Here is a 25,190-nt window from a genome sequence, read left to right as displayed (position 1 = left end):
GGCGCCTGTAGTCCCAGCTACTTGGGAGGCTGAGGCAGGAGAATGGCGTGAACTCGGGAGGCGGAGCTTGCAGTGAGCCGAGATTGCGCCACTGCACTCCAGCCTGGGCAACAGAGCGAGACTCAGTCTCAAAAAAAAAAAAGAAATGTAGACTAGAAAGAATTAAGGTTAAAAAATTAGGCCGGGCATGGTGGCTCAAGCCTGTAATCCTAGCACTTTGGGAGGCCAAGGTGGGCAGATCACGAGGTCAGGAGTTCAAGACCATCTTGGCCAACATAGTGAAACCCTGTCTCTACTAAAAATACAAAACAAATTAGCAGGGTGTGGTGGCAAGCACCTGTAGTCCCAGCTACTCGGGAGGCTGAGGCAGGAGAATGGCGTGAACCCAGGAGGCGGAGCTTGCAGTGAGCCGAGATGGTGCCACTGCACTCCAACCTGGGGGACAGAGCCAGACTCTGTTTCAAAAAAAAAAAAAAAATTAATGTTTGTGGATTTATCAGTTTTCTATTTGAGGCCATAGTTATTCTTTAAGGAAAGTATTCATCTGAGTAGACTTAATGCCCCATAGCTACTTTTAGGAACATCTATTCATTTTCTATGTCAACTTCATGAGAATTTAGTAACCGAGATCAACTATAACAACATATCCACATTCAGACAAGGGGCATATATTGTATGGTATGTTTAAGTTGTCTTTTGCTTGATCTAATTTGATGATTTCATGAAGATGTTTTGGTGAGTTTTAAAACTAATTTTAAACATATTTTGAATCTAGACAAAAATATAATCTATACCAGAGACGTTTAAGGCATTTTAGACTCTGTTGAAGGCAAAAACCACAGCCAGCCTATAAACGAATCCATTATTACAAGGTTTCCCTGGGATTTCAGGTCAGAGAGAGGTTTAGAGAACATTTCTGCATACTGCATTTTAGGGCCATAATAAATACAAAGCCCTCTACACTATGGTCTCACAAATGTTAAGGTTGACAGGTTAATCACAAAAGCAAGAAATAAATAAAATTTAAATTTTCATAGCAGCAATGTTGCTCACCACACCATTCTAAATATGTTCATAAGCAACCTAGAAGCAAACGCAGTGTCAAGGATTCAAACTCTAAACCAATGAGCCATGACTTTTTTCTGTTTGTTTGGAGAAAGGGATGATATATTAATTTTACACATATAGACACAGGAGCTACTGGAGATGTTTGAGGAAAGCAGTGTTTAAAGGTTTAGTATTTTTGCTTAGAGCGTAATTATTTCACACTGTCTCTACATCTCCTTGGCATTCCACCCCCCTATACTCTTGGCATCAAAGGGTATGTGCACACTGAATAGTTTATGATTCCTTAGTGGGCCAGGGCATTTGTGTCCTTTTATTTCTCCAGGATTTATTTTCTACTGAGATGTACCATTCTGTTCTCTTTTTCTTCTTCTTTTCCTGAAAAATTCAATCCAAAAGTCCGTAGGTAGGTCCTAGCAAGGTAAGTGTACATGCTAGTACTTGAGGAGCCACGGCAACCCAGTGAGGGAAGTGGGGCCTTAGAAGGGTGAAGAGAGATAGGCACTGAGGCAGTGAGATGCGGGATGTCAGAGACCAAGTGGGGTGAAGAAGGTGTCAGTGCAGGGAGACAGGATAGAGGCAGTGGCAGGTGACTGATTTCATAAGAGCAGGTTGATGATAAAAGTAGATATATCCCCCATTAGGGGAGTCAGTCTTCTCACTATCCATCAGGGTAATTATAACAATTGGAAAAGAAGGAAACTAGAATGATCTTGGTAGTGTTAGGTTAGAATGAGCAAAATGGGCATAAATTCCTAATTCACAAATGTATAAAGAGGCATAAAATGCAGATAAAAATGCGTGTGTGTATTATTTATTTTTTACTTTCTGGTTCCACAATTTGTTTCTGCCTCATTGTGGACCTTCTTTGTCCAATTCCTGAAAACACCTATTTTTCCAAAAAAATGCTAGCTTCTTTTAGTAGACAACGGAGTGCTAGGTGTGATCATTGCTAGTGGGGTCTCAATATTTTCAATACTCGACATTGCTAAAGATGATATGTAGAAGATAGAGAAAGAGACAGATGATACAAAAGAATAGATAGTTATATAGCTTGCTTGATTGATTGATATAGATAGGTAAGTAGATTGATAGAAGGGTGATGGATTTACGGCAAAGGGATTGGCAATGAATGATGAGGACACATCCAAGAATACAGATACCAGCCTGTGGCTGTATTTAAACATTAAAATATATTTGAAAATAAAATATATTTAATTAAATAAACTAGGAATCCATGAATCTATGCTGATGGAAACAAACACATAGGTAAACATAAATAAATTGAAAGCTTAATGAGGAATGGAGTATGTACCTACAAAATATTTCTCTATAAAATGGGACAAAATGTCATCACGCACAATCTAATGTGATGAAACGGAAAAAAGAGCATAATTTCTGTGACATTCTTGCCAAAGATGAATAATAACCTGACTCAAAAAATAAAGAAACAACCGATACTTTACAAGACAATTGGTCATGAAGGTTCAAACGTGTCAGGGTCATGAAAGTCAAGGAAAAATTGAGAAACTGTTACACATTAAAGGAGACAAGAGCCATGAAAACTGGATGCAACACGTAATTCTAAACTGGATCCTTTTGCTATATAAAGGCCACAGTTCCAACAACTGGTGAACCTTGAGTCTAAGGATTTGATGGTGGTATTGAGCTATGTTTACTTGTAGAAAATGTACATTAAAGTATCTGGGGGTAATGGAGCACCAATTTCAAATTGTTCTAGAAAAAATGTTATTTGCACTGTTCTTGCAACATTTCTTTAAATTTGTTTCAAAATAAAAAGTTTAGAAATCATTTAAAAGATTTCTGCATTCCTTTTTGAAAATCTAGACTAATTTTTAAAAGAATGCAAGAGATGAAGAAACAGAAAAAGAGATAAAGACAAGCTTCACATCTAGAAACTCTATCCTGTTGCATGCAAGTATTGAGGTTTGGAGAATTAATGATAATGCCAGGGAACATTTCAGTGACCTTGCAGTCACTAAGTCATCAACTCAAAATTACAAGTTTAAATCTTAAGCAATTCCTTGAATTAATCAAATGTAAATTCACTGCAAAATTTTCATTTAAAGCTATCCTGCAGTATCTATTAACAAAATTGAATTATCTAGTAATATTTTCCTCTGTACCTAAGAACTATTATTTCAAGTATTCACAAATTTCAAAAACCTGATGTTCTAAAAAATTTGGGCAAAGCATATAATTTCAACTTTAGGTCATCACTACTTTATTATGTTGTCAGAACCCTTTATTCTAATTAATGCTAGTCTATCTGATTCTATTTTTGTCTACCATTGTTATTTTCTTACCATTTTCACTAAACAGTAAAGAAAATAAGATACAGGTGAATTTTAAGTAAAAGTAAAATTTTAACTATATATTTTTAAATTATATGAAACTAAACTGTTTGGAGACTCTGTGAATTTAATTACTACGTCTTATTATCCTAGAGCAGAGGTAACAGGCTGGTGGTAGAAAGATCACATCAGACTCATGGAAGTGTTTTGTTTCTTGCACACGGTTTTGTTATTGTTTTCAATGAAATGTGAATGCCTTTAAATAGGGAAAGTACTCTGTAGTTCATCATAGATGTCACCATTCCTCACTTTTTAATGAAGTGCATGGTGTGCTTTACCTATCACATTACATATTTTGCCCCTACAGACATTTGAGTTTGTGCCTTTATACTAGAGTAGCCTGAGGCTGGTTATGTCAAAAATGAATGATACACAACAGGGCATGGTGGCTAATGCCTGTAATCCCAGCACTTTGGGAGGCCGAGGTGGGCAGATTGCTTGAGGTCAGGAGTTTGAGACCAGCCTGGTCAACATGGTGAAACCCCGTCTCTACTAAAAATACAAAAATTAGCCGAGCATGGTGGCACACGCTTGTCGTCTCAGCTACTGAGGAGGCTGAGGCAGAAGAATCATTTGAACCCAAGAGGTGGAGGTTGCAGTGAGCCGAGATCTCGCCACTGCACCCCAGCCTAGGTGACAGAGTGAGACTCTGTCTCAAAAAAAAATTTAATTAATAAAAAAAGAATGATATGATACTGAATAGCAATACAATTTCTATATTTCAATAGGATTTCTTTTGCCTCACTCCAAAAACAAAAACAAAAGGCTAAGATGAAGAGTTTTCATTCCCCTTCATAGCGTCATAGTTTTGGAGAGTTTTAAGAAAATTTGGAGTATAAATATATATAAAACGGTAATCATTTATTTGAGATTTATACATAAATACAAAAAAAAATTGTTGAGCACCTACTATGTACCAGACACTGGGGATACAGCAATGTAAGTTTTCAGTCTTTTGAGAAAGGGAAACAAAAAAATAATTACAACTAATTTGCATTTCTCTATGATTAGTGAGGATGAGCATTCTTATATGTTTGTTGGCCACTTGTATGTCGTCTTTTGAGAAGTGTCTGTTCATGTCTTTTGCCCATTTTTTAATGGGATTATTTGTTTTTTGCTTGTTGATTTAAGTTTCTTATAGATTCTGGATATTAGACCTCTGTTGCATGCATAGTTTGAGAATATTTTCTCCCATTCTTTAGGTTATCTGTTTCCTCTATTGATAATTATTATTTTATTTTTGAGACCGATTCTCGCTCTGTTGCCCAGGGTAGAGTGGCACAATCTCGGCTCACTGCAACCTCCACCTTCCAGGTTCAAGCAAGTCTCCTGTCTCAGCCTCCCAAGTAGCTGGGATTACAGGCATGTGACACCACGCCTGGCTAAGTTTTGTATTTTTAGTAGAGATAGGGTTTCACCATGTTGACCAGGCTGGTCTTGAACTCTTGACCTCAGGTGATCTGCCAGCCTTGGCCTCCCAAAGTGCTGGGACTACAGGCATGAGCCACTACTCCCGGCTGATGATTTCTTTTGCTGGGCAGAAGCTCTTTAACTTAATTAGGTCCCATTTATTAATTTTTAGTTTTGTTACAATTGCTTTTGGGGACTTAGCCAAAAATGATTTGCCAAGGCCAATGTCAAGCAGGGTATTTCCTAGATTTTCTTTTAGGATTTTTAGAGTTTGAGGTCTTACATTTAAGTCTCTAATCCATCTTGAGTTAATTTTTATATATGGGGAAAGGTATGGGTCCAGTTTTATTCTTCTGCATATGGCTGGTCAGTTATCCCAGCACCTCTTATTGAATAGGGAGTCCTTTCCCCCATTGCTGGTTTTGTGAGCCTTGTCAAAGATCAGTTGGTTGTGAGTATGTCGCTTTATTTCTCAGTTTCCAATTCTGTTCCATTGTTATATGCACCTGTTTTGGGACCAGTGCCATGCTGTTTTGGCCTCACATGAGTCAGAATGGCCATCATTAAAAAGTAAAAAAAAAAAAAAAAAAAAATCAAAACAAACAAACAAAAAACAGATGCTGGCAAGGCTTCAGAGAATAGGGAACACTTATCTACTGTTGATGGGAGTATAAGTTAGTTCAACCACTGTGGAAAGCAGTTTGGAGATTTCTCAAAAGAAAACAAAGCTACCATTTAACCCTGCAATCCCTTTACTGGGCATATAACCAGAGGAAAAAAGATCATTATACCAAAAAGATACATACACTCACCATGCTACTCACAATAGCAAAGACATGAAATCAACCTATGTGTCCATCAATGGTGAATTGGATAAAGAAAATGTGGTACATATACACCATGGAATATTACATAGCCATGAAAAAGAATGAAATCATGTAATCATGTCCTTTGCAACAACATGGATGGAGCTAGAAGCCATAATCCTTAGCAAGTTAATGTAAGAACAGAAAACTAAATACTCTGTGTTCTCACTTATAAGTGAGAGTTAAACATTGAGCACTTATGGACATACACATGGGAACAACAGACACTGCAGAGTACTTAGAGGGAAGAGGGAGGGATAGAGACATGGGTTGAAAAACTACCTATTTGGTACTATGCTCACCACTTGGATGCAATATACTCATCTAACAATCCTGCACATATACTCTCCATATCTAAAATAAAAATTGGAAAAAATAATTACAGCTAGTTGGAACAGATAATATGACATAGGAAGTAAAGAATGCAAGAGAAAGATAAATCAAAGAAAGCTGAGTCTAAAACATGAAGGATGAAAAAGGGTCAAACAGAAGAAATAAATGTGTGTTGGATGGATGGATGGAACGTAAGAAAGAAGTGGGAGTCTTTCGAGCAAAAGCAGCATATGTGTGAAGATCCACAGATGGGGAAGAGAGGGGGATATTCCAGGAAAAGAAATAAGTCCAGAATGACTGGTACATTGAGACTTAGGGAAAATATATCTGCCATATGGTTATCCAACCTCTATTTGAATGCTTCTAGTGACCAGAAGTTTACTATGAAACTCTTCATCATTGGACAACTCATGTTGTCTGATATTTTTGCTTATATTAAGGTGAAATCTTTCTTCCCGTAACTACTGCCTATTTGTCTAAGTTTGGCCTCTTCTTCCACATAAGAATTCTATGAGTATTTGAAGAGAGACAAAATCCCTTCTTCCCCTGGGCAACTTACAATTCTGTTAAGTACTGTTAAAAAATATGTTCCCCAGGATGAATTCTTGTTGTCAAGTGGTCTTCTTATAATTAATGTCAGTATTCAATACAATACTCCAAATGATAATAGCTAATATATATTGACTGTTTAGATTGTGCAACCTGCTCTGCTAAACACAACATGCGTTATCACTTTTAACATAATAACCTCCTTTCCTCTTGCAGATGGGAAGACAGGATCTTAAAGTGACTAAATAAGCTTTTCTTCCAGAAGCCACTAAGCAGTAGAGCTGGTGTTTGAACCCAGGGGGTCTGGCTACACTAGCAGAGTTAATCACTAAATTATAGAGCTAATCCACTACAAAATGGATTACTGGCTATCTTTGATTTGAATACTATACTTTTATTAATTGATTCTATGAGACCACTGAAAGTCATTTAAAGGACTTCCTGTAACCTAGAATTAGAACTTTTTATTGAAAACTTGAAAATAAAAATTGCTCAAACTTCCATATATAAAGTACACTATCTCTTTTTTCCTTTTTTATTTCTTTCTTTTAGCATTGTCCTATAAGACAAGAATGACTGTTATTTGATGGTAACAAGAGGATTCCAAGGCTTATATTGAGAAGTAAGAACTTGGTGCCTAAGACCCAGAATAAACCTTAGTTCCCATGAGGAACTTTAGTTTCCCAGTGAGGAAATAAAAATGGCTCAGAGTTCTCAATTAATTAGTCTTTCTGGTTGATATGATATGGCTGTGTCCCCACCCAAATCTCATGTTGAATTGTAGCTCCCATAATCCCCATGTGTTGTGGGAGGAAGCCAGCGGGAGGTAATTGAATCATGGGAGCAGGTCTTTCCTGTGCTGTTCTCATGACAGAGAACAAGTCTCATGAGATCTGATGGTTTTATAAATGGGAGTTACCCTGCACAAGCTCTTGCCTGCTGCTATGTTAAGATGTATCTTTGCTCCTTCTTTGCCTTCCACCATGAATGTGAGTCTTCCCTAGCCATGTGGAACTGTGAGTCCATTAAACCTCTTTTGCTTTATAAATTACCCAGTTTCAGGTATGTCTTTATTAGCAGCACGAGAACAGACTAATACACTGGTGTACCTCACTGCCATCTAAAGAAATGACTCATCAGAAAAATGGAATCAAGAAAGTTTTGTGAAATCCATACTTATAGATTTGAACTTTAAAGATTGGTAAATTTTTTATGGTGTTTACAGAAGCAATGGATTTTTATCAGACATTAAGTCAATTAACTCCTCTATTGCTCCCATTTCTGAAACCTCTTCACCTCAGTTACTTTTTAATGGTTGACTACATTCATAAAATTTGCATGTGTACTATGTGGCAGGCACCATAATCAATAGGTAGAACTAAAATTTTCGAGCAATTAAAAGGGATTAAGGGAGTAAATGATACCAATTCAGAAGAGATAAAAGGAACTGGAACATTGACCACATAGTTGAGTAAGTTGTGCAGGACTTAGTTTATTTCAATCTGATTAAGGACTATTTTGAAATTAGGGTTTAATCCTAAATTGTTTTATTCTAAAAAATATTTTAATGCATAGACAAACTTGCTCTTAAATTCTGAAGCAAAGTTTTCCTCTTTCTCTAGTCACTGTGAAAGGTGGTAATATGAGCAAGGTGGGGATTGCAGGAGAGTATGTCAAGCTTGATCCAAAATGTAAGCCTTTAGCAAGTTGTGACATCTGAGTCGAAAACCTAGTTCTATCAACAGCTGAGCTACAGTGTGATCCAGTAGCGAAACAGTTACCACAGAAAATAAACAACTAAAGTTAATTTTCCTTCTTTAGGTCAGAAGGCTGGAATTAGATCCCACCTCTGTTGAAATTTGAAGTCACTCCTTGATATGCCTATTTAGGACCCATCTTCTTTTTTAAAAATTTGAGATTTGGGGGTACATGTGCTTGTTGGTTACATGGGTATTACATGTGTAATGGTGAGGACTAGGCTTCTAGTGTGCCCATCACCAAAATATTGTACACTGTATCCAGTAGGTAATTTCTCACCCATCATCCCTTCCCTATTATGGCATTCCCAGAGTCTATTTTTTCTGTCTTTATGCCTGTGTATATACCATTTGTTTAGTTACCACTTATAAGTGAGAACATATGATATGTGATTTTCTGCTTCTACGTTAGTTCAGTTGGGATAATGGCCTCCAGCTCCATCCATGTTTCTGCAAAGGACATGATTTCATTCTTTTTTATGGCTGTGTAGTATTCCATGGTACTTATATACCACATTTTCTTTTTTTTCTTTTTGTCTCTTTTTTAAGATGGAGTTTTGCTCTGCTACTCAGGCTGGAGTGCAGTGGTGCAATCTTGGCTCACTGCAACCTCCACCTCCTGGATCCAGTGATTCACTGCCTCAGCCTCCTGAGTAGCTGGGATTGTAGGTGTCTGCCACCACAACTGGCTAACTGCGTATTTTTAGTAGATACAGGGTTTCACCATGTTGGCCAGGCTGGTCTCAAACTCCTGACCTCAGGTGATCTGCCCGCCTCAGCCTCCCAAAGTGCTGGGATTACAGGTGTGAGTCACTGGACCTGGCCTGCCGTATTTTCTTTATCCAATCAACTGTTGGTGGACACTTAGGTTGTTTCCATGACTTTGTTATTGTAAGTAGTGTTGCAATAAACATATGAGTCCATGTGTCCTTTGGGTAGATACAAAATAGTGAAATTGCTGATTCAAATGGTTCTTTTATTTTCAATTTCTTGAGATATTTCCATACTGTTTTCCATAGTCTGAACTAATTTACATTCTCATCAACAGTGTATGAACGTTTTCTTTTCTCTGCATCCATGCCAACATCTGTTATTTTTTGGCTTTTTTGTTTTTTCCTTTTTTCATCTTTATTTTAATTTTTTTAAAATGAGTTATTGGGGTACAGGTATTATTTGGTTACATGAGTAACTTCTTTAGTGGTGATTTTTGAGATTTTGGTGCACCCAGCACCCAAGCAGTACACAATGCACCACATTTGTACTCTTCTATCCCTTGCCCCCCTCTCACTCTTCCCCCCAAGCCTCAAAAGTCCATTGCATCATTCTTATGCCTTTGTGTCCTCATAACTTAGCTCCCACATATTAGCGAGAACATACAATGTTTGGTTTTCCATTCCTGAGTTACTTCACTTAGAATAATAGTCTCCAGTCTTATCCAGGTCACTGCAAATGCTGTTAATTCATTCATTTTTATGGCTGCATAGTATTCCATCACATATATATACCACAGTTTCTTTATCCACTTGTTGATTTACGGGCATTTGGGTTGGTTCTGCAATTTTGCAATTGTGAATTGTGCTGCTATAAACATGTGTGCAAGTACCTTTTTGAATAATGACTTCTTTTCCTCTGAGTAGATATCCAGTAGTGGGATTGCTGGATAAAATAGTAGTTGTACTTCTAGTTGTTTAAGGAATCTCCGCACTGTTTTCCATGGTGGCTGTACTAGTTTACATTCCACCAGCAGTGTAGAAGTGTTCCCTGTTCACCTCATCCATGCCAATGTCTACTCTTTTTTGATTTTTTGATTATGGCCGTTCTTGCAGGAGTGAAGCGGTATCGCATTGTGATTTTGATTTGCATTTCCCTGATCATTAGTGATGCTAAGCATTTTTTCATATGTTTGTTGGCCATTTGTATATCTTCTTTTGAGAATTGCCTTTTCATGTCCTTAGCTCACTTTTTGATGGGATTGTTTGTTTTTTTCTTACTAATCTATTTGAGTTCATTGTAGATTCTGGATATTAGTCCAATGTCAGATGTACAGATTGTGAAGATTTTCTCCCACTCCGTGAGTTGTCTGTTTATTCTACTGACTGTCCCTTGTGCCGTGCAAAAGCTCTTTAGTTTAATTAGGTTTCAGCTACTTATCTTTGTATTTATTGCATTTGCTTTTGGGTTCTTAGTCATGAAATCCTTGCCTAAGCCAATGTCTAGAAGGGTTTTTCCAATGTTATCTTCTAGAATTTTTATAGTTTCAGGTCTTAGGTTTAAGTCCTCATTCCATCTTGAGTTGATTTTTATATAAGGTGAGATGAAGATCCAGTTTCATTCTCCTATATGTGGCTAGCCAATTATCCCAGCACCATTTGTTGAAAAGGGTGTCCTTTCCCCACTTTATGATTTTGTTTGCTTTGTGGAAGATCGGTTGGCTGTAGGTATTTGGGCTTATTTCTGGGTTCTCTATTCATTCTGTTCCATTGGTCTGTGTGCCTATTTTTATACCAGTACCATGCTGTTTTGGTGACTATGGCCTTATAGAAAGTTTGAAATCAGGTAGTGTGATGCCTCCAGATTTGTTCTTTGTGTTTAGTCTCGCTTTGGCTATGTGGGCTTTTTGGTTCCATATGAATTTTAGAATTGTTTTTTCTAACTCTGTGAAGAATGATGGTGGTATTTTGATGGGGATTGCATTGTATTTGTAGATTGCTTTTGGCAGTATGGTCATTTTCATAATATTGATTCTACCCATCTATGAGCATGGGATGTGTTTGCATTTGTTTGCATTGTCTATGATTTATTTCAGCAGTGTTTCCTAGTTTTCCTTGCAGAGGGCTTTTGAGTCTTTTGTTAGGTATATTCCTAAGTATTTTATTTTTTTACAACTATTGTAAAAGGGGCTGAGTTCTTGATTTGGTTCTCTGGTCGCTGTTGGTGTAGAGAAGAGCTACTGATTTGTGTTCGTTAATCTTGTATCTGGAAACTTTACTGAATTCTTTTATCAGTTCTAGGAGCTTTCTGGAGGAGTCCTTAGGGTTTTCAAGGTAAACAATCATATCATCAGCAAAATAGCGACAGTTTCACTTCCTCTTTACTGGTTTGGATGCCCTTTCTTTCTCTTGTCTAACTGCTCTGGCTAGGACTTCCAGTACTAAGTTGAAAAGGAGTGGTGAGAGTGGGCATCCTTTTCTTGTTCCGGTTCTCAGAGGGAATGCTTTCAACTTTTCCCTATTCAGTATTATGTTGGCTGTGGGTTTGTCATAGGTGGCTTTTATTAATGAAGGTATGTCCCTTGTATGCCGATTTTGCCGAGTTTTCGTCATAAAGGAACACTGGACATTGTCAAATGTTTTTTCTGCATCTATTAAGATGATCATGGCCAGGCATGGTGGCTCATGCCTGTAATCCCAGCACTTTGGGAGGCCGAGGCAGGTGGATCACTAGGTCAGGAGATCGAGACCATCCTGGCTAACACGGTGAAATCCCATCTCCACTAAAAATACAAAAAATTAGCCAGCTGTGGTGACGGACGCCTGTAGTCACAGCTACTCGGGAGGCTGAGGCAGGAGAATGGCGTGAACCTGGGAGGCGGAGCTTGCAGTGAGCCGAGATCTTGCCACTGCACTTTAGCCTGGGTGACAGAGCAAGACTCCATCTCAAAAAAAAAAAGATGATCATGTGATTTTTGTTTTTAATTCTGTTTGTGTGGTGTATCACATTTATTGACTTGCATATGTTAAACCATCCATGCATCCCTGGTATGAAACCTACTTGATCATGGTGAATTATCTTTTTGATATGTTGCTGGATTTGGTTAGCAAGTATTTTGTTAAGGATTTTTGGCATCTATGTTCATCAAGGATATTGGTCTGTAGTTTTGTTTTTTGCTTATGTCCTTTCCTGGTTTTGGTATTAAGATGATGCTGACTTCATAGAATGAATTAGGGGTTGGGAGTTCTTTCTTTATCTTGTGGAATAGTTTCAAAAGGATTGGTACCAATTCTTTGAATCTGTGGTAGAATTCTGCTGTGAATCTATCTAGTCCTGGACTTTTTTTCTGTTAGTAATATTTTAATTACCATTTCAATCTCCCTGCTTGTTAATGGTCTGTTCAGGGTATCTAATTCTTCCTGATTTAAGCTAGGAGGGTTGTATTTTTCCAGGAATTTCTCCATCTCTTCTAGGTTTTGTAGTTTATGTGCAGAAAGGTTTCATAGTAGCCTTGAATGATCTTTTGTATTCCAATGGTGTCAGTTGTATTATCTCTTCTTTCATTTCTTAGTGAAGTTACTTGGATTTTCTCTTTTCTTTTCTTGGTTAATCTTGCCAGTGGTCTATTTTATTTCTCTTTTCAAAAAACCAGCTTTATGGTTCATTTATCTTTTGTAATTTTTTTTGTTTCAATGTCATTTAGTTCTGCTCTGATCTTGGTTATTTCCTTTCTTCTGTTGGGTTTGGGTTTGGTTTGTTCTTCTTTCTCTAGTTCCTTGTGGTGTGACCTTAGAGCGTCAATTTGTGCTCTTTCAGTCTTATTGACAGGCATTGAGGGCTATGAACTTTCCTGTTAGCACTGCCTTTGCTGTGTCCCAGAGGTTTTCATAGGTTGTGTCATTATTGTTGTTGAGTTCGAAGAATTTTTAAATTTCCATATTGATTTTGTTTTTGACCCAATGTTCATTCAGGAGCAGGTTATTTAATTTCCATGTGTTTGCATGGTTGTGAAGGCTCCTTTTGGAGTTCATTTCCAGTCTGATTCCATTGTGGTCTGAGAAAGTGTTTGATATAATTTCAATTTTCTTAAATTTACTGAAACTTGTTTTATGGCCTATCATATGGTCTATCTTGAAGATAGTTCCATGCACTGTTGAATAAAATGTGTGTTCAGTCATTGTTGGATGAAATGTTCTGTATAGATCTGTTAAGTCCATTTGTTCCAAGGTATAGTTTAATCCATTGTTTCTTTGTTGACTTTCTGCCTTGATGACAGGTCTAATGCCATCAGTGGAGTACTGAAGTCCCCCACTATTACTATGTTGCTATCTCATTTCTTATGTCTACCAGTAATTGTTTTATAAATTTGGGAGCTCCAGTGTTAGGTGCCTATATGTTTAGGAATGTGATATTTTCCTCTTGGAAAAGGCCTTTTACCATTATATAATGTCCCTCTTTGTCTCTTTTAACTGCTGTTGCTTTAAAGTTTGTTTTGTGTGATGCAAGAATAGCTACCCCTGCTTGCTTTTCATGTCTATTTGCATGAAATGCCTTTTCCCACCTCTTTACTTTAAGTTTATGTGACTCCTTTTGTGCTAGATGGGTCTCCTGAAGGCAGCAGATGTTGGTGAGTTGTTATCCATTCTGTGGTTCTATATCTTTTAAGTGGATCATTTAGGCCATTTGCATTCATCGTTGGTATTGAAATGTGAGGTACCATTGCATTCATTGTGCTCTTTATTTCCTGTGTACTTTCTTTATTTTGCTTTTGCTTTTTAACTTGTATTTTTGTTTTATAGGTCCTGTGTGATTTATTCTTTAAAGAGGTTCTGTTTTGATGTGTTTCCAGGATTTGTTTCAAGATTTAGAGCTCCTTTTGGCAGTTCTTGTAGTGGTGCTTTGGTAATGGCGAATTTTCTCAGCATTTGTCCGAAAAAGACTATATCTTTTCTCCATATATGATGCTTAGTTTTGCTGGATACAAAATTCTTGGCTGATAATTGTTTTTTTTGAGGAGGCTATAAAGATAGGGCCCCAATCCCTTCTAGCTTGTAGGGTTTCTGCTGAGAAATCTGCTGTTGATCTGGTAAGTTTTCCTTTATAGGTTACCTGGTGCTTCTGTCTCACAGCTCTTAAGATTCTTTCCTTCATCTTAATTTTGGATAACCTGATGAAAATGTGCCTAGGCAAAGATCTTTTTGTGATGAATTTCCCAGGTGTTCTTTGCTTCTTGTATTTGCACATCTAGGTCTCTAGCAAGGCTGGGGAAGTTTTCCTCGATTATTCCCCTAAATGTGTTTTCCAAGCTTTTAGAATTCTCTTCTTCCTTAGGAACACCAATTCTTCTTAGGTTTGGTCATTTAACATAATTTTAGACTTCTTGGAAGCTTTGTTGATATTTTCTTATTCTTTTTTGTCTTTGTTGGATTGGATTAATTCTAAGACCTTGTCTTTGAGCTCTGAATTTCTTTCTTCTACTTGTTCAATTCTGTTGTTGAGACTTTCCAGAGCACTTTGCATTTCTAAAAGTTTGTCCAAAGTTTCCTAATTTTTTATGGTTTTTTTCTTTAAGCTATCTATATCCTTGAATATTTCTCCCTTCACTTCTTCTTTCATGTTTTGGATTCCCTAGCACTGGGCTTTGCCTTTCTCTGGTCCCTCCCTGATTAGCTTAATAACTAACCTCCTGAATTCTTTTTCAGGTAAATCACGGATTTCTTCTTGGTTTGGATCCATTGCTGGTGAACTAGTGTGATTTCCTGGGGGTGGTGTTGAAGAGCCTTGTTTTGTCATATTACCAGCATGGGTTTTCTGTTTCCTTCTCATTGGGGTAGGCTCTGTCAGAGAGAAGATCTATGTCTGAAGGCTGTTGTTCAGAATTTTTTGTCCCATGGGGTGTTCCCTTGATGTAGTACTCTCCCCCTTTTCCTGTGGATGTGGCTTCCTGTGAGCCAAGAGCAGTGATTGTTGTCTCTCTTCTAGGTCTAGCAACCCAGCTATTCTACCTGGCTCTGGACTTGCACTGTGGGTTGTCTGCACAGAGTCCTGTGATGTGAACTGTCTATGGTCTCTCAGCCGTGGATACCAGTGCCTTCAGCTTCTCCTGTGGGGGTGTGTGATCGGGACAGGAGAGTCTCCCTTTCCACTTCCACAGTTGGGGCACTCACAGTTTTGGAAGGGTCTTGGTCCTTCAGGAGCAGTCCACTTCCTTCAGAAGGTCTGTGTCTGATCTCAGGTCTCCAGGTCATGTCCCTGGTGCTGCCTGATCTGCATCCAGTGCGAGCAGGAGTTGCCACGGGCTCCACACTGACTTTTTTTTTTTTTTTTTTTGAGACAGAGTCTCGCTCTTTCACCCAGGCTGGAGGGCGGTGGCGCGATCTCGGCTCACTGCAGCCTCCGCCCCCCGGGGTTCACGCCATTCTCCTGCCTCAGCCTCCCGAGTAGCTGGGACTACAGGTGCCCGCCACCTCGCCTGGCTAATTTTTTGTATTTTTAGTAGAGATGGGGTTTCACCGTGTTAGCCAGGATGGTCTCGATCTCCTGACCTCGTGATCTGCCCGCCTCAGCCTCCCAAAGTGCTGGGATTACAGGCATGAGCCACCGCGCCCGGCCCACACTGACTTTTTAAGTAATAGTCATTCTGACTTGTGTAAGGTGGCATCTCAGTGTGATTTAAATTTACATTTCTCTTATGATTCATGATATTGAGAATTTTTTCATGTGTTGGTTGATCACTTCTATTTCTTCTTTTGAGAAATATCTGCTCATATCCTTTGCCCAGTTTTTAATGGGTTTGTTCGTTTCCTTTCTGTTGATTTTAGTTCTTTATAGATTCTAGATATTAATTCATTTTCAGAGGCATAATTGGTAAATAATTTCTCCCATTCTGTAGATTGTCTGCTTATCCTGTTGATTATTTCTTTTGCTGTGCAGAAACATTTTGGTTTGATTAAGTCCCATTTGTCTATTTTTGCTTTGTTACATTTGCTTTTGGGGTCTTCATTATAAATCCTTTGCCTAGGCTAATGTCCAGAAAAGTTTTTCCAAGCTTTCTTTTAGGATTGTTACAGTTTAAGTCTTATGTTTAGGTCTTTAATCCATCTTGAGTTAATTTTTGTATGTGATGAGAAATAGAGATCCAGTTTCATTCTTCTGCATATGGCTAGCTAGTTACCCAGCACCATTTATTGAATAGGATGTCCTTTCTGCATTGTTATTTTTGTTAGCCTTACTGAAGATCAGTCAGATGTAGGTATGTGGCTTTATTTTGGCATTCTCTATTCTGTTCCATTGATCTGTGTCTATTTTTGTATCAGTATCATGCTGTTTTAGTTACCATAGCCTTGTAGTATAATTTGAAGTTAGGCGATGTGATGTCTCCAGATTTGTCCTTTTCCTTAGGAGTACTTTGGCTATTCAAGCTTTCTCTTGGTTCTATGTAAACTTTAGGATTTTTTTTTTAATTCTGTGAAAAATGATGTTACTAATTTGTTAGGAATTACATTGAGTCTATAGATTTCTTTGGGAATATGGTCATTTTAACAATATTGATTCTTCCAATTCATGAGCATGGAATGTTTTTCCACTTATTGATGTTATCTACAAGTTAAAGAAATTAAAGCATCACTGTTTTGTAGCTCTCCTTGTAGAGATCGTTCACCTCCTTGGTTAAATATATGTCTAGGTATTTTTTGTGCGGCTATTTTAAATGGCCTTAAGTTCCTGATTTGGTTCTCAGATATACCATTGTTGGTGTATGAAAAATGCTACTGATTTGTGTATGTTGATTTTGTATCCTGAGACTTACTAAAGTCACTAATCAGGCCTAGAAGTCTTCTAGAGGAGTCTTTAGGGTTTTTTAGGTATATTATCATGGCATATACCTGTTCATCTCATTGAACAGAGATAAGTTGACTTCCTCTTTTCCAATTTGGATGTCTTTTATTTCTTTCTCTTGCCCGATAGCTCTAGATAGGACTTTCAGTGCTATGTTCAATAGGAGTAGTGAGACTGAACATCCTTGTCTTGTTCCAATTCTTAGGGGAAATGTTTCAAGTTTTCCCCATTCAGCATGATGTTAGCTGTGGGTTTGTCATATATGACTCTTATTATTTTGAGGTATGTTTCATTTACCCCTAGTCTGCTGAGGGTTTTTTCTTTTTAATCACGAAAGGATGTTGGATATTATGGAATGCTTTTTCTGCATCTATTGAGATGATCACATGGTCTTTGTGCTTAGTTCTGCTTATGTGGTGGATCATGTTTATTGATTTGTGTATGTTGAGCCATCCTTGCTTCCCTGATCATGGTGAATTATTTTTTCATGTGCTGTTGTAGTTTACTAGTATTTTGCTGAGGATTTTTGCATCTATGTTCAGCAGAAATATTGGCCTGTAGTTTTCTTTTTTGTTGTTGTGTCCTTGCCTGATTTTGATAATCATGGTGATACTGGATTCATAGAATGAGTGGGGAAAGGAGCCCTCCGCTTTGATTTTTTTTTTGGAATAGTTTCACCAAGATTGGTACCACCTTTTTTTTGTTCATCTGGAAAATTTGGCCATGAATCCATCTTGTCCTGGGCTTTTTTTATCAGGAGACTTTTTTTATTATTGATTTAATTTCATTACTTGTTATTGGTCTGTTCAGGGTTTCTATTTCTTCCTGGTTTAATCTTGGGGGTTGTATGTTTCTAGGAATTTATTCATTTTCTTTAGGTTTTCTAGTTTGTGTGAATAGAGGTATTCATAGTAGTCTTTGATGATCTGTTCTGTTTCTCTGGTAACAGTTGTGATGTCATCTTTATCATTTCTAGTACTTATTTGAATCTTTCTTTTTTCCTTAGTCTAGCTGGTGGTCTGTCAATTTTGTTTAGCCTTTCAAAGGATCAACTTTTCATTCATTGATGCTTTCTATCTTTTTTTCTTTGGCCTGAATCTCCTTTATTTTTGCTGTGATCTGTGCTGTTCTTTTCTTCTGATAGCTTTTATTTTATTTTGCTCTTGTTTTTCTAGTACCTTCAAGTGTGATGTTAAATTGTTAATTTGAGAGCTTTCTATCTTTTTGATGTAAGCATTTAATGCTATAAACTTTTCTCTTAGCACTGCCTTTGCTATATCCTAGGAGTTTTGGAATGCTGTGTCTTTATTTTTATTTGTTTTGCATTTTTTTAAATTTCTGCCATTATTTTATTGTTTACACAAAAGCTATTCAGGAGAAAGTTGTTTAGTTTCCATGTACTTGTATAGTTTTGAAAGCTTCTCCTTAGTATTGATTTCCAATCTTATTCCACTGTGGTCCAAGAAGATACTTGATATGATTTCAATTTTTTTGAATTTATTGAGACTTCCCTTTTGGACAAGCATACAATTAATTTTGGAGACTGTTTCATGCACAGATGAGAAGAATGTATATTCTGCAGTTGTTGGGTATAATGTTCTATAAATGTCTATTAGGTCCTTTTGCTCCATAGTCCAATTTAAGTCCAGAGTTTCCTTGTTGATTTTCTGCCTTGATTATCTGTCTAGTAATATCAGCGGGGTGTTGAAGTCCACCACTATTATTGTATTGCTATTAATCTGTTTTCCTAGGTCTAGTAGTATTTATTTTGTAAAGCTGGGTGCTTCAGTATTGGGTTCATATATACTTGGGATAGTTAAATCTCCTTGTTGTATTGAACCTTTTATCATTACACAATGCCTTTTTTTTTTTTTTTTTTTAACTGTTGTTGGTTTAACGTCTGTTTTATCTAATATGAGAATGGCTATCCCTGCTTGCTTTTCTTTTCCATTTGTGTGATATATCTTTTTCTACCTTTTTGAGTCTGAATGCATCTTTACCCAGTAGGTGAGTCTCTTGTAGACAGAAGATGGCTGTGTCTTTTTTAAAATCCTATTTGCCATTCTATATCTTTTAAGCAGGGCATTGAGGCACTTATGTTAAAAGTTAATGTTGATACGTGAGATTTTGTTCTTGATGTAATGTTGTTAGCTAGTTCTTTTGAGGTTTCTATTGTGCAGTTGCTTTACAAGATCTGTGAGCTTTGTACTTATGTATCTTTTTCTGTGTTGTCCTTTTGTTTCTATGTTTAGAAATCCTTTGAAAATTTCTTGTAGGACCAGGCTAATGATGACAAATTCTCTTAGTGTTTTCTTGTCTGGGAAAGACTTTCTCCTTCATTTATGGAGCTCAGTTTTGCAGGATATAAAATTCCAGCTGGCATTTTTTCTTCTTTAAGGAGGCTAAAAATAGATCCTCATCTTTTCCGTTATAGGGCTTCTGCCGAGAAGTTCACTGTTAATCTAATCAGTTTTCCTTTGTAGGTGCTTTGACTCTTTTCTCTAGCTGGCTTTTTTTTTTTTAGTATGGACTTTGGATGGTCTGCTGACTATATGAGTTGGTGACATTTGGCTTGCATAAACTCTCACAAGTGTTCTCTAAATTTATCCGAATCTCTGGTAATATCTGGATGTCTACCATTCAAGCAAGATTGGGGAAATTTTCTTGAATTATTCTCTAAAATATGTTTTTCAAGTTGTTTACTTTTTCTCCTTCTCTATCAAGAATTCCAATAATGTGTAGGTTTGGTCACTTTACATAATCTCATATTTCTCATAGACTTTGTCATCTTAATGGAAGACAAACTCTTATATTATCTAGTCTTTCAGCCTGCAACCTCTTTGCTGTCCCAGGACTCTTCCCTGTCATTAACTAGCGTCTCATTAGGTAAGCCTTCCTATTGCTAACCATCTCTTCTGGAATATTTCTTCATTATTTCATTATTTTTAAAGTTAAATTACAAGCCCAGCAGGTTAGCAACTGCACCTGGTTGGCTTTCTCTATTACCTGACATTTCTGTTAGTACTTAATATATTTTTCTTTACTTTCCTTTAGTATTCATTTTTTTGGCAATACAATTGAGAATTGCTATTACCACAGATATTAAAAATCATCAATTTCTAAGGCCTCCTTGGCAGATACGATCTGTTCTTTGGTGGGCTAATTGTTAAGTGGGATCAGAGAATGTTAGGGAAAAAACTCAACCAGGAGCAATAGAGAAGCATCAGGAAGTAATGGAAAGAATAAATTCATGCTTGAAGAAATCTGACTTTGAGCTTTAAATTTGCTGTGTGACCTTGGACAAGTCCCTTGAGCGTTCTAGGACCCTGTAAAATTAAGTCAGTTAGATATGTCCCAATATTCCCGAATTCTGATATCTTACTTTACAAAAAAAAAAAGAGAGAGAGATATTTACTCCAAGAATTATTTTGAGGGAAGTCACCACCAAAATTAGATTCCCTTTTTTTATAGCCAAACGAAATATTTAGCTTATGCTATTCTCATCCTGTTTCTCAGATTGTATAGCTGTTTGTAATTCTCTTCTCATTTTATATATATATATATATGTGTGTGTATATATATGTGTATATATATATACATGGAGAGAGAAAGAGAGACAGGGTCAAAGTTTTTTGCCCAGGCTGGAGTACAGGGGCTCAATCTAGGCTCACTGTAGCCTTGACCTCCCAGGTTCAGGTAATCCTCCCACCTCAACCTCCCAAGTAGCTGGGAATACAGGCATGCACCACCATGCCCAGCTAATTTTTTGTATTTTTAAATAGAAACAGGGTTTACCATGTTGCCCAAGCTGGTCTCGAACTCCTAGGCTCGAGTCATCCACCTGCCTTGGCCTCTCAAAGGATTATAGGCATAAGCCACTGCACCTGGCCAGCATATACTTTTTTTAAAAAAAAATTATTTATTTTTCTTTTTTTGAGACAGAGTTTCACTCTGTTACCCAGGCTGGAGTGCAGTGGCACGATCTCGGCTCACTGCAACCTCCACCTCCCAGGTTCAAGCGATTCTCCTGCCTCAGTCTCCCAAGTAACTGGGATTACAGGCCAGCTGCCATCCCGCCCAGCTAATTTTTGTATATTTTTTGTACAGTTTTGCCATATTGGCCAGGCTGGTCTTGAACTCCTAACCTTAAATGATCCACCTGATTCGGCCTCTCAAAGTGCTGGAATTACAGGCATGAGCCACTGCGCCCAGCCCCAGCATATACTTTTATAATCAACACATTTCCTCATTAATCTCCAATCTACCTTAATATTTTTACTATATCTTTGTTTTCCTTTGCTTTTTTCATGTGTCATTTGTTTCTCCATTAATAGATTTTTAACTTCTTCCCTTTTGAATTAGTCTTCCCACCAACTTGCTTTGTGATGGAATTTCTAAAAAAAATAAGGCAAAGTTGTCATGGCGGTGATGCTTCCATTTTTCTTTACCACTAAGTAAGGACTATACATTTCCTGTGTCCATAGCTTAATTTCTGTTTTTCTGTGAGTAAAAGTATATTTTGAAAGTACAATTTTTAGAATGATTATGAATGTAGAAATATAAATGCTTGCATTTTAAATTATTATTTGATGGATAACCAAGTCTAGTTCCTACAAAAACACTCTTCTCCTCAAATTCACATGTACCTTCATTTCACAGTTTGTCTGTCTTCCAATTTGCCTATAATTTCTCTTTAGACAATTTTTTTCATTTTATCTCCCTTTAGATCTTTAATTCCAACTTTCCAACCTCTTATTCCTCTCTTCCTTTTTAAGTGTAATGCGATCACACATATATCCTTCCCACATGTGTCTTCAAATCTTTTTCCCAACATGGAGAGACAGAGCTGACCCTAGGCGAAACTGTGAAGGAAATTTCTCTTTCTTTGCCCTTTCCCCTCCACTTAGAATTGTCCTTCCTTTTCCTTTTGCATCACCGTCTTCTACAGGTCTCTCTTGTCCCTCTGGTTGGTTATAATGGATTCAGGTTGGCCTTCTGTATTGTCCCAAATTTTGGACTTTTTCTGACCTCACTCTGCCATGAAGACTTATCTGTTCTGGTTTCCATTTGTTTAAGGTGCAGTTAAGATCTGAATCATTCCCTGTCCCAGAATGAACTAATGGCTCATGTATTCTCCCTCCCTAGGAAAAGTATAGTTACCAGAGTTTATTTAGGGGTTTTGACTAGATGGGAATAATGCAAGGTGTCATGCTTGAAAAACTTCTTTTAATATCTGACTTGCATCTCCCCTGAATATTTCACCATGACCAGCAAACACTGACTAAAATGAAGAGAAACCCCAAAGGAGAAAATTGATATGCCCACTACTTTCAAAATGAGGAAAAAAATTTGTCATTAAAATTTCTAAAGATAAAATTTCTCAATGAAAAACAAACGTCTTCACCTGAGATTTGGGTGTTTTTTTTTTTCCTATAACTTTTTTTTACACAAAATAGAGTTGTAAAAGAAACAGACCTCAGCATTCAGATTATTGACAGTAACACATACAGATTTTAGTTCCTCTGTTTTTGTTTTTAGCTATTGAATTCTTATCACTTACAAGTTGACTGTATGTGGATTTTTTCCTTTAACGCACAGTATCTTCTCCTGAATTTCCTTTCATTATTAATCTGCATAAAATATGACACACATTGCCTCAAATCCCTCACTAATCTATTTGCTAAGTGTGTCAGCATTATAAAGCACTTTGAAATACGTTAGCACATTTGGTACTTCCCCCAATATGAGTTAGATGTGGCAGGCTTCATGCCACATCTAACTAATCATGTCACATCTAACTCATCATGCCACTTCACGGTGGGAAAAACAGTGCTTAGAGAAACTGTCTTAAGCTACTTAAGTTACACGAGGAGCAGTGGCAGGGGCCCCAACTCACATCCTCTGACCACATGACCACAGCCACACACCCAGGATCCTTTCCCTGCTAATGCCACACAGAATCAACCACATGATAATTATGGGGAGGTTTTCTTCTGTGCTTTTTTTTTTCCAGTTAAAAAACAAATAAAAACATGAATGAGTTTATAATTTTATATTCAAACCCCACACCCATGCAATCACATGCCTTAGAATTTTTAAACCCTACCCACAGAATTCACAAGGGTAAGTGAACATCTATGTCCTCCTCTTACTACACACATCAAAACACTCAAGTAAAGTGTCAGGCACTCCAAGCAAGCCTAGAGAGAGATAAGGTGCAGAGATAAAATGCTGGTTTCTGTGTGATGCATATTATTTGCATAATATTTACATTGCTCATTCAAGGCTGGGAATTACCACTTTAAAATAAAGTATATTGAATACCTTTTTGGATTTCCCCGATTTTCAAACATTCTTCTGAATATATAACAATTCCCAGAAACCAATTCCTTTCTCAATCATCCTGGGAGCCATCTGATGAGAATCTAATAGCTAACTTTGTAATTAGAATGCAAACATTAATGTAAGAGTACAAAAAAGACATTGCAATGAGCAAGAGAAGATAGATTGTAGTAGTAAAGCTAAGTGATTCAATAATATTCTTAAAACATGGCACATATACATATCTTGTTTGGTATTCCCAGTAAATGATTTTTAGATACTAAAATTTCTCAGTAGCTTTTCTACACTAACAGCCTTCAAACTATTTCTGCTCTGTATTTTACCTTTCAACCAAACTTTCTATGGCTTTCAGTTTTCCAGTATATTTCTTCCCATTTATTGTACATTTCAAATAATACTTTTCTTTCCTCTATCCCATTTTTAACTAAATTCATTAAGAAAAATTCTGAAAGCCTTTTGGCTTGAAACCAGAATTCAACGTTCCAGTTCAGCCACTAACAAGTCATGTTCCTTTTTTTGCCCAGGGCATGTCCTGGTTTACTCTTTTAATTCACTGAAATCAAAAGGCTGCTTTTGGGGGCATGTTAAGACTCACTCCATTAGGTATAACACAGATAGGGGGATGAATTCTAAATATCTTACTTCCTGCTTTGGAAAATGCCTTTAAACTCTTCTGTTTTTACTTCTCATTAAGATCACATTTTAGGATTACCTGGCATATTGCCCCATGACCCATACTCCCACACTTCTTTTTTTTTTTAACTCACCGGCTGCCTTTTTACACCTAGCCAATTTTTCCAGACCAGGATCTGAAGCTGATGAAACAGGGAAGCCATCCTTCAAATGCCCCAAATGAGAGATTTCCTCTTCTTTTCTCCACTCCACAAATGAAGAACTGATGCCCCGTCCAACTTGCTGTATGTCAGTGTATCAGTACCCCTTTCACGGCATAGCTTCCTTGAGGGCTGGGGTAAGAAACCCACAGTTCTTCTGTTTCTGCTGGATTTTTCCCTGTGGTTAATCCTTAACCAAGAGGCACTTCTCAATCAACTCTTCTTCCAAAAGAAGGACCCAGATCAGTATCTTTGGGTGGCTTATGCTTATTTTAAAATAATATCCAGTTGCTGCTTGTTGCACGAAGTCCAGACTCAAGACAGAATGAGCACCATTCAGATAATGCCTCACTGAAAAAAAAAAAAAAAAAAAAAAAAGCAGCAGCTTAACCCACACCTCCTACTCTCCATGAAGTTAATTGCCTATCCACACCTTAGGGAACATGTCACCTGCACTGGATGCGTCACAGGAATTAGGGGGTGGGACCCTTGCCAGGCCAGTAGGACTTGTCCTACATTCTCGTCTTCTTTCCTGCACACAGTGTCTGCTCTAGCAGAGGCAGGACACAGAGAACATTTCACAGACACTGGGCCCAGTGACTCTTTAATATTAAAGTGTCATTAAATGATTTAAGTCCATAAGGCCAGAGCTTAGCTGCAAAGCTCTAAGCCTCAGCCCCATCATTAGATACTAGGGAAAGTATTCATCTTTAACCTAAAGTTGAATGTTTCGATTTTGGGGGAAGTGACTATGTTGGACAGGTCCCACCTTTCATCACAATGTACTAGGTTAAGCACAGAGCAGAAAAGGAAAGGTAGGCTGTAGGGGACATAAATGACAAAACTGGAGTCCTTCAATTCGCGAGTGGAGATCCACGTGTCTATTACAGGCAAGCCACATTGTTTCAGGCTCTTATAGTGAAAGGGGACACAGGCTGATCCAAGATATTTCTTTTTTTTTTTTTTTCGAGACAGAGTCTCCTCTGTCGCCCAGGCTGGAGTGCGGTGGCGCGATCTCGGCTCTGCAAGCTCCACCTCCCGGGTTCGCGCCATTCTCCTGCCTCAGCCTCTCCGAGTAGCTGGGACTACAGGCGCCCGCCACCACACCCGGCT

General features: G+C 37.6%; 1 protein-coding gene across 1 annotated transcript in view; it reads right to left on the bottom strand.

Annotated features, from left to right (window-relative positions):
- Positions 1-24,508, bottom strand: part of ABCA12 (ATP binding cassette subfamily A member 12) — a 208,734-nt gene extending 184,226 nt beyond the window's left edge. The window contains exon 1 of the mRNA XM_032754625.1: positions 24,012-24,508. Coding sequence (XP_032610516.1) covers positions 24,012-24,080 — 69 coding nt within the window. The 5' untranslated portion in view covers positions 24,081-24,508. The remainder of the gene's footprint in view (positions 1-24,011) is intronic.
- Between the last annotated feature and the right edge of the window lie 682 nt (positions 24,509-25,190).

This window comes from Hylobates moloch, unplaced genomic scaffold (assembly GCF_009828535.3).
Source record: "Hylobates moloch isolate HMO894 unplaced genomic scaffold, HMol_V3 SCAFFOLD_1, whole genome shotgun sequence".
Taxonomy (NCBI): domain Eukaryota; kingdom Metazoa; phylum Chordata; class Mammalia; order Primates; family Hylobatidae; genus Hylobates; species Hylobates moloch.
The sequence above is the reverse complement of the archived record's forward strand: the minus strand, read 5'-3'. Positions and strand labels throughout refer to the sequence as shown.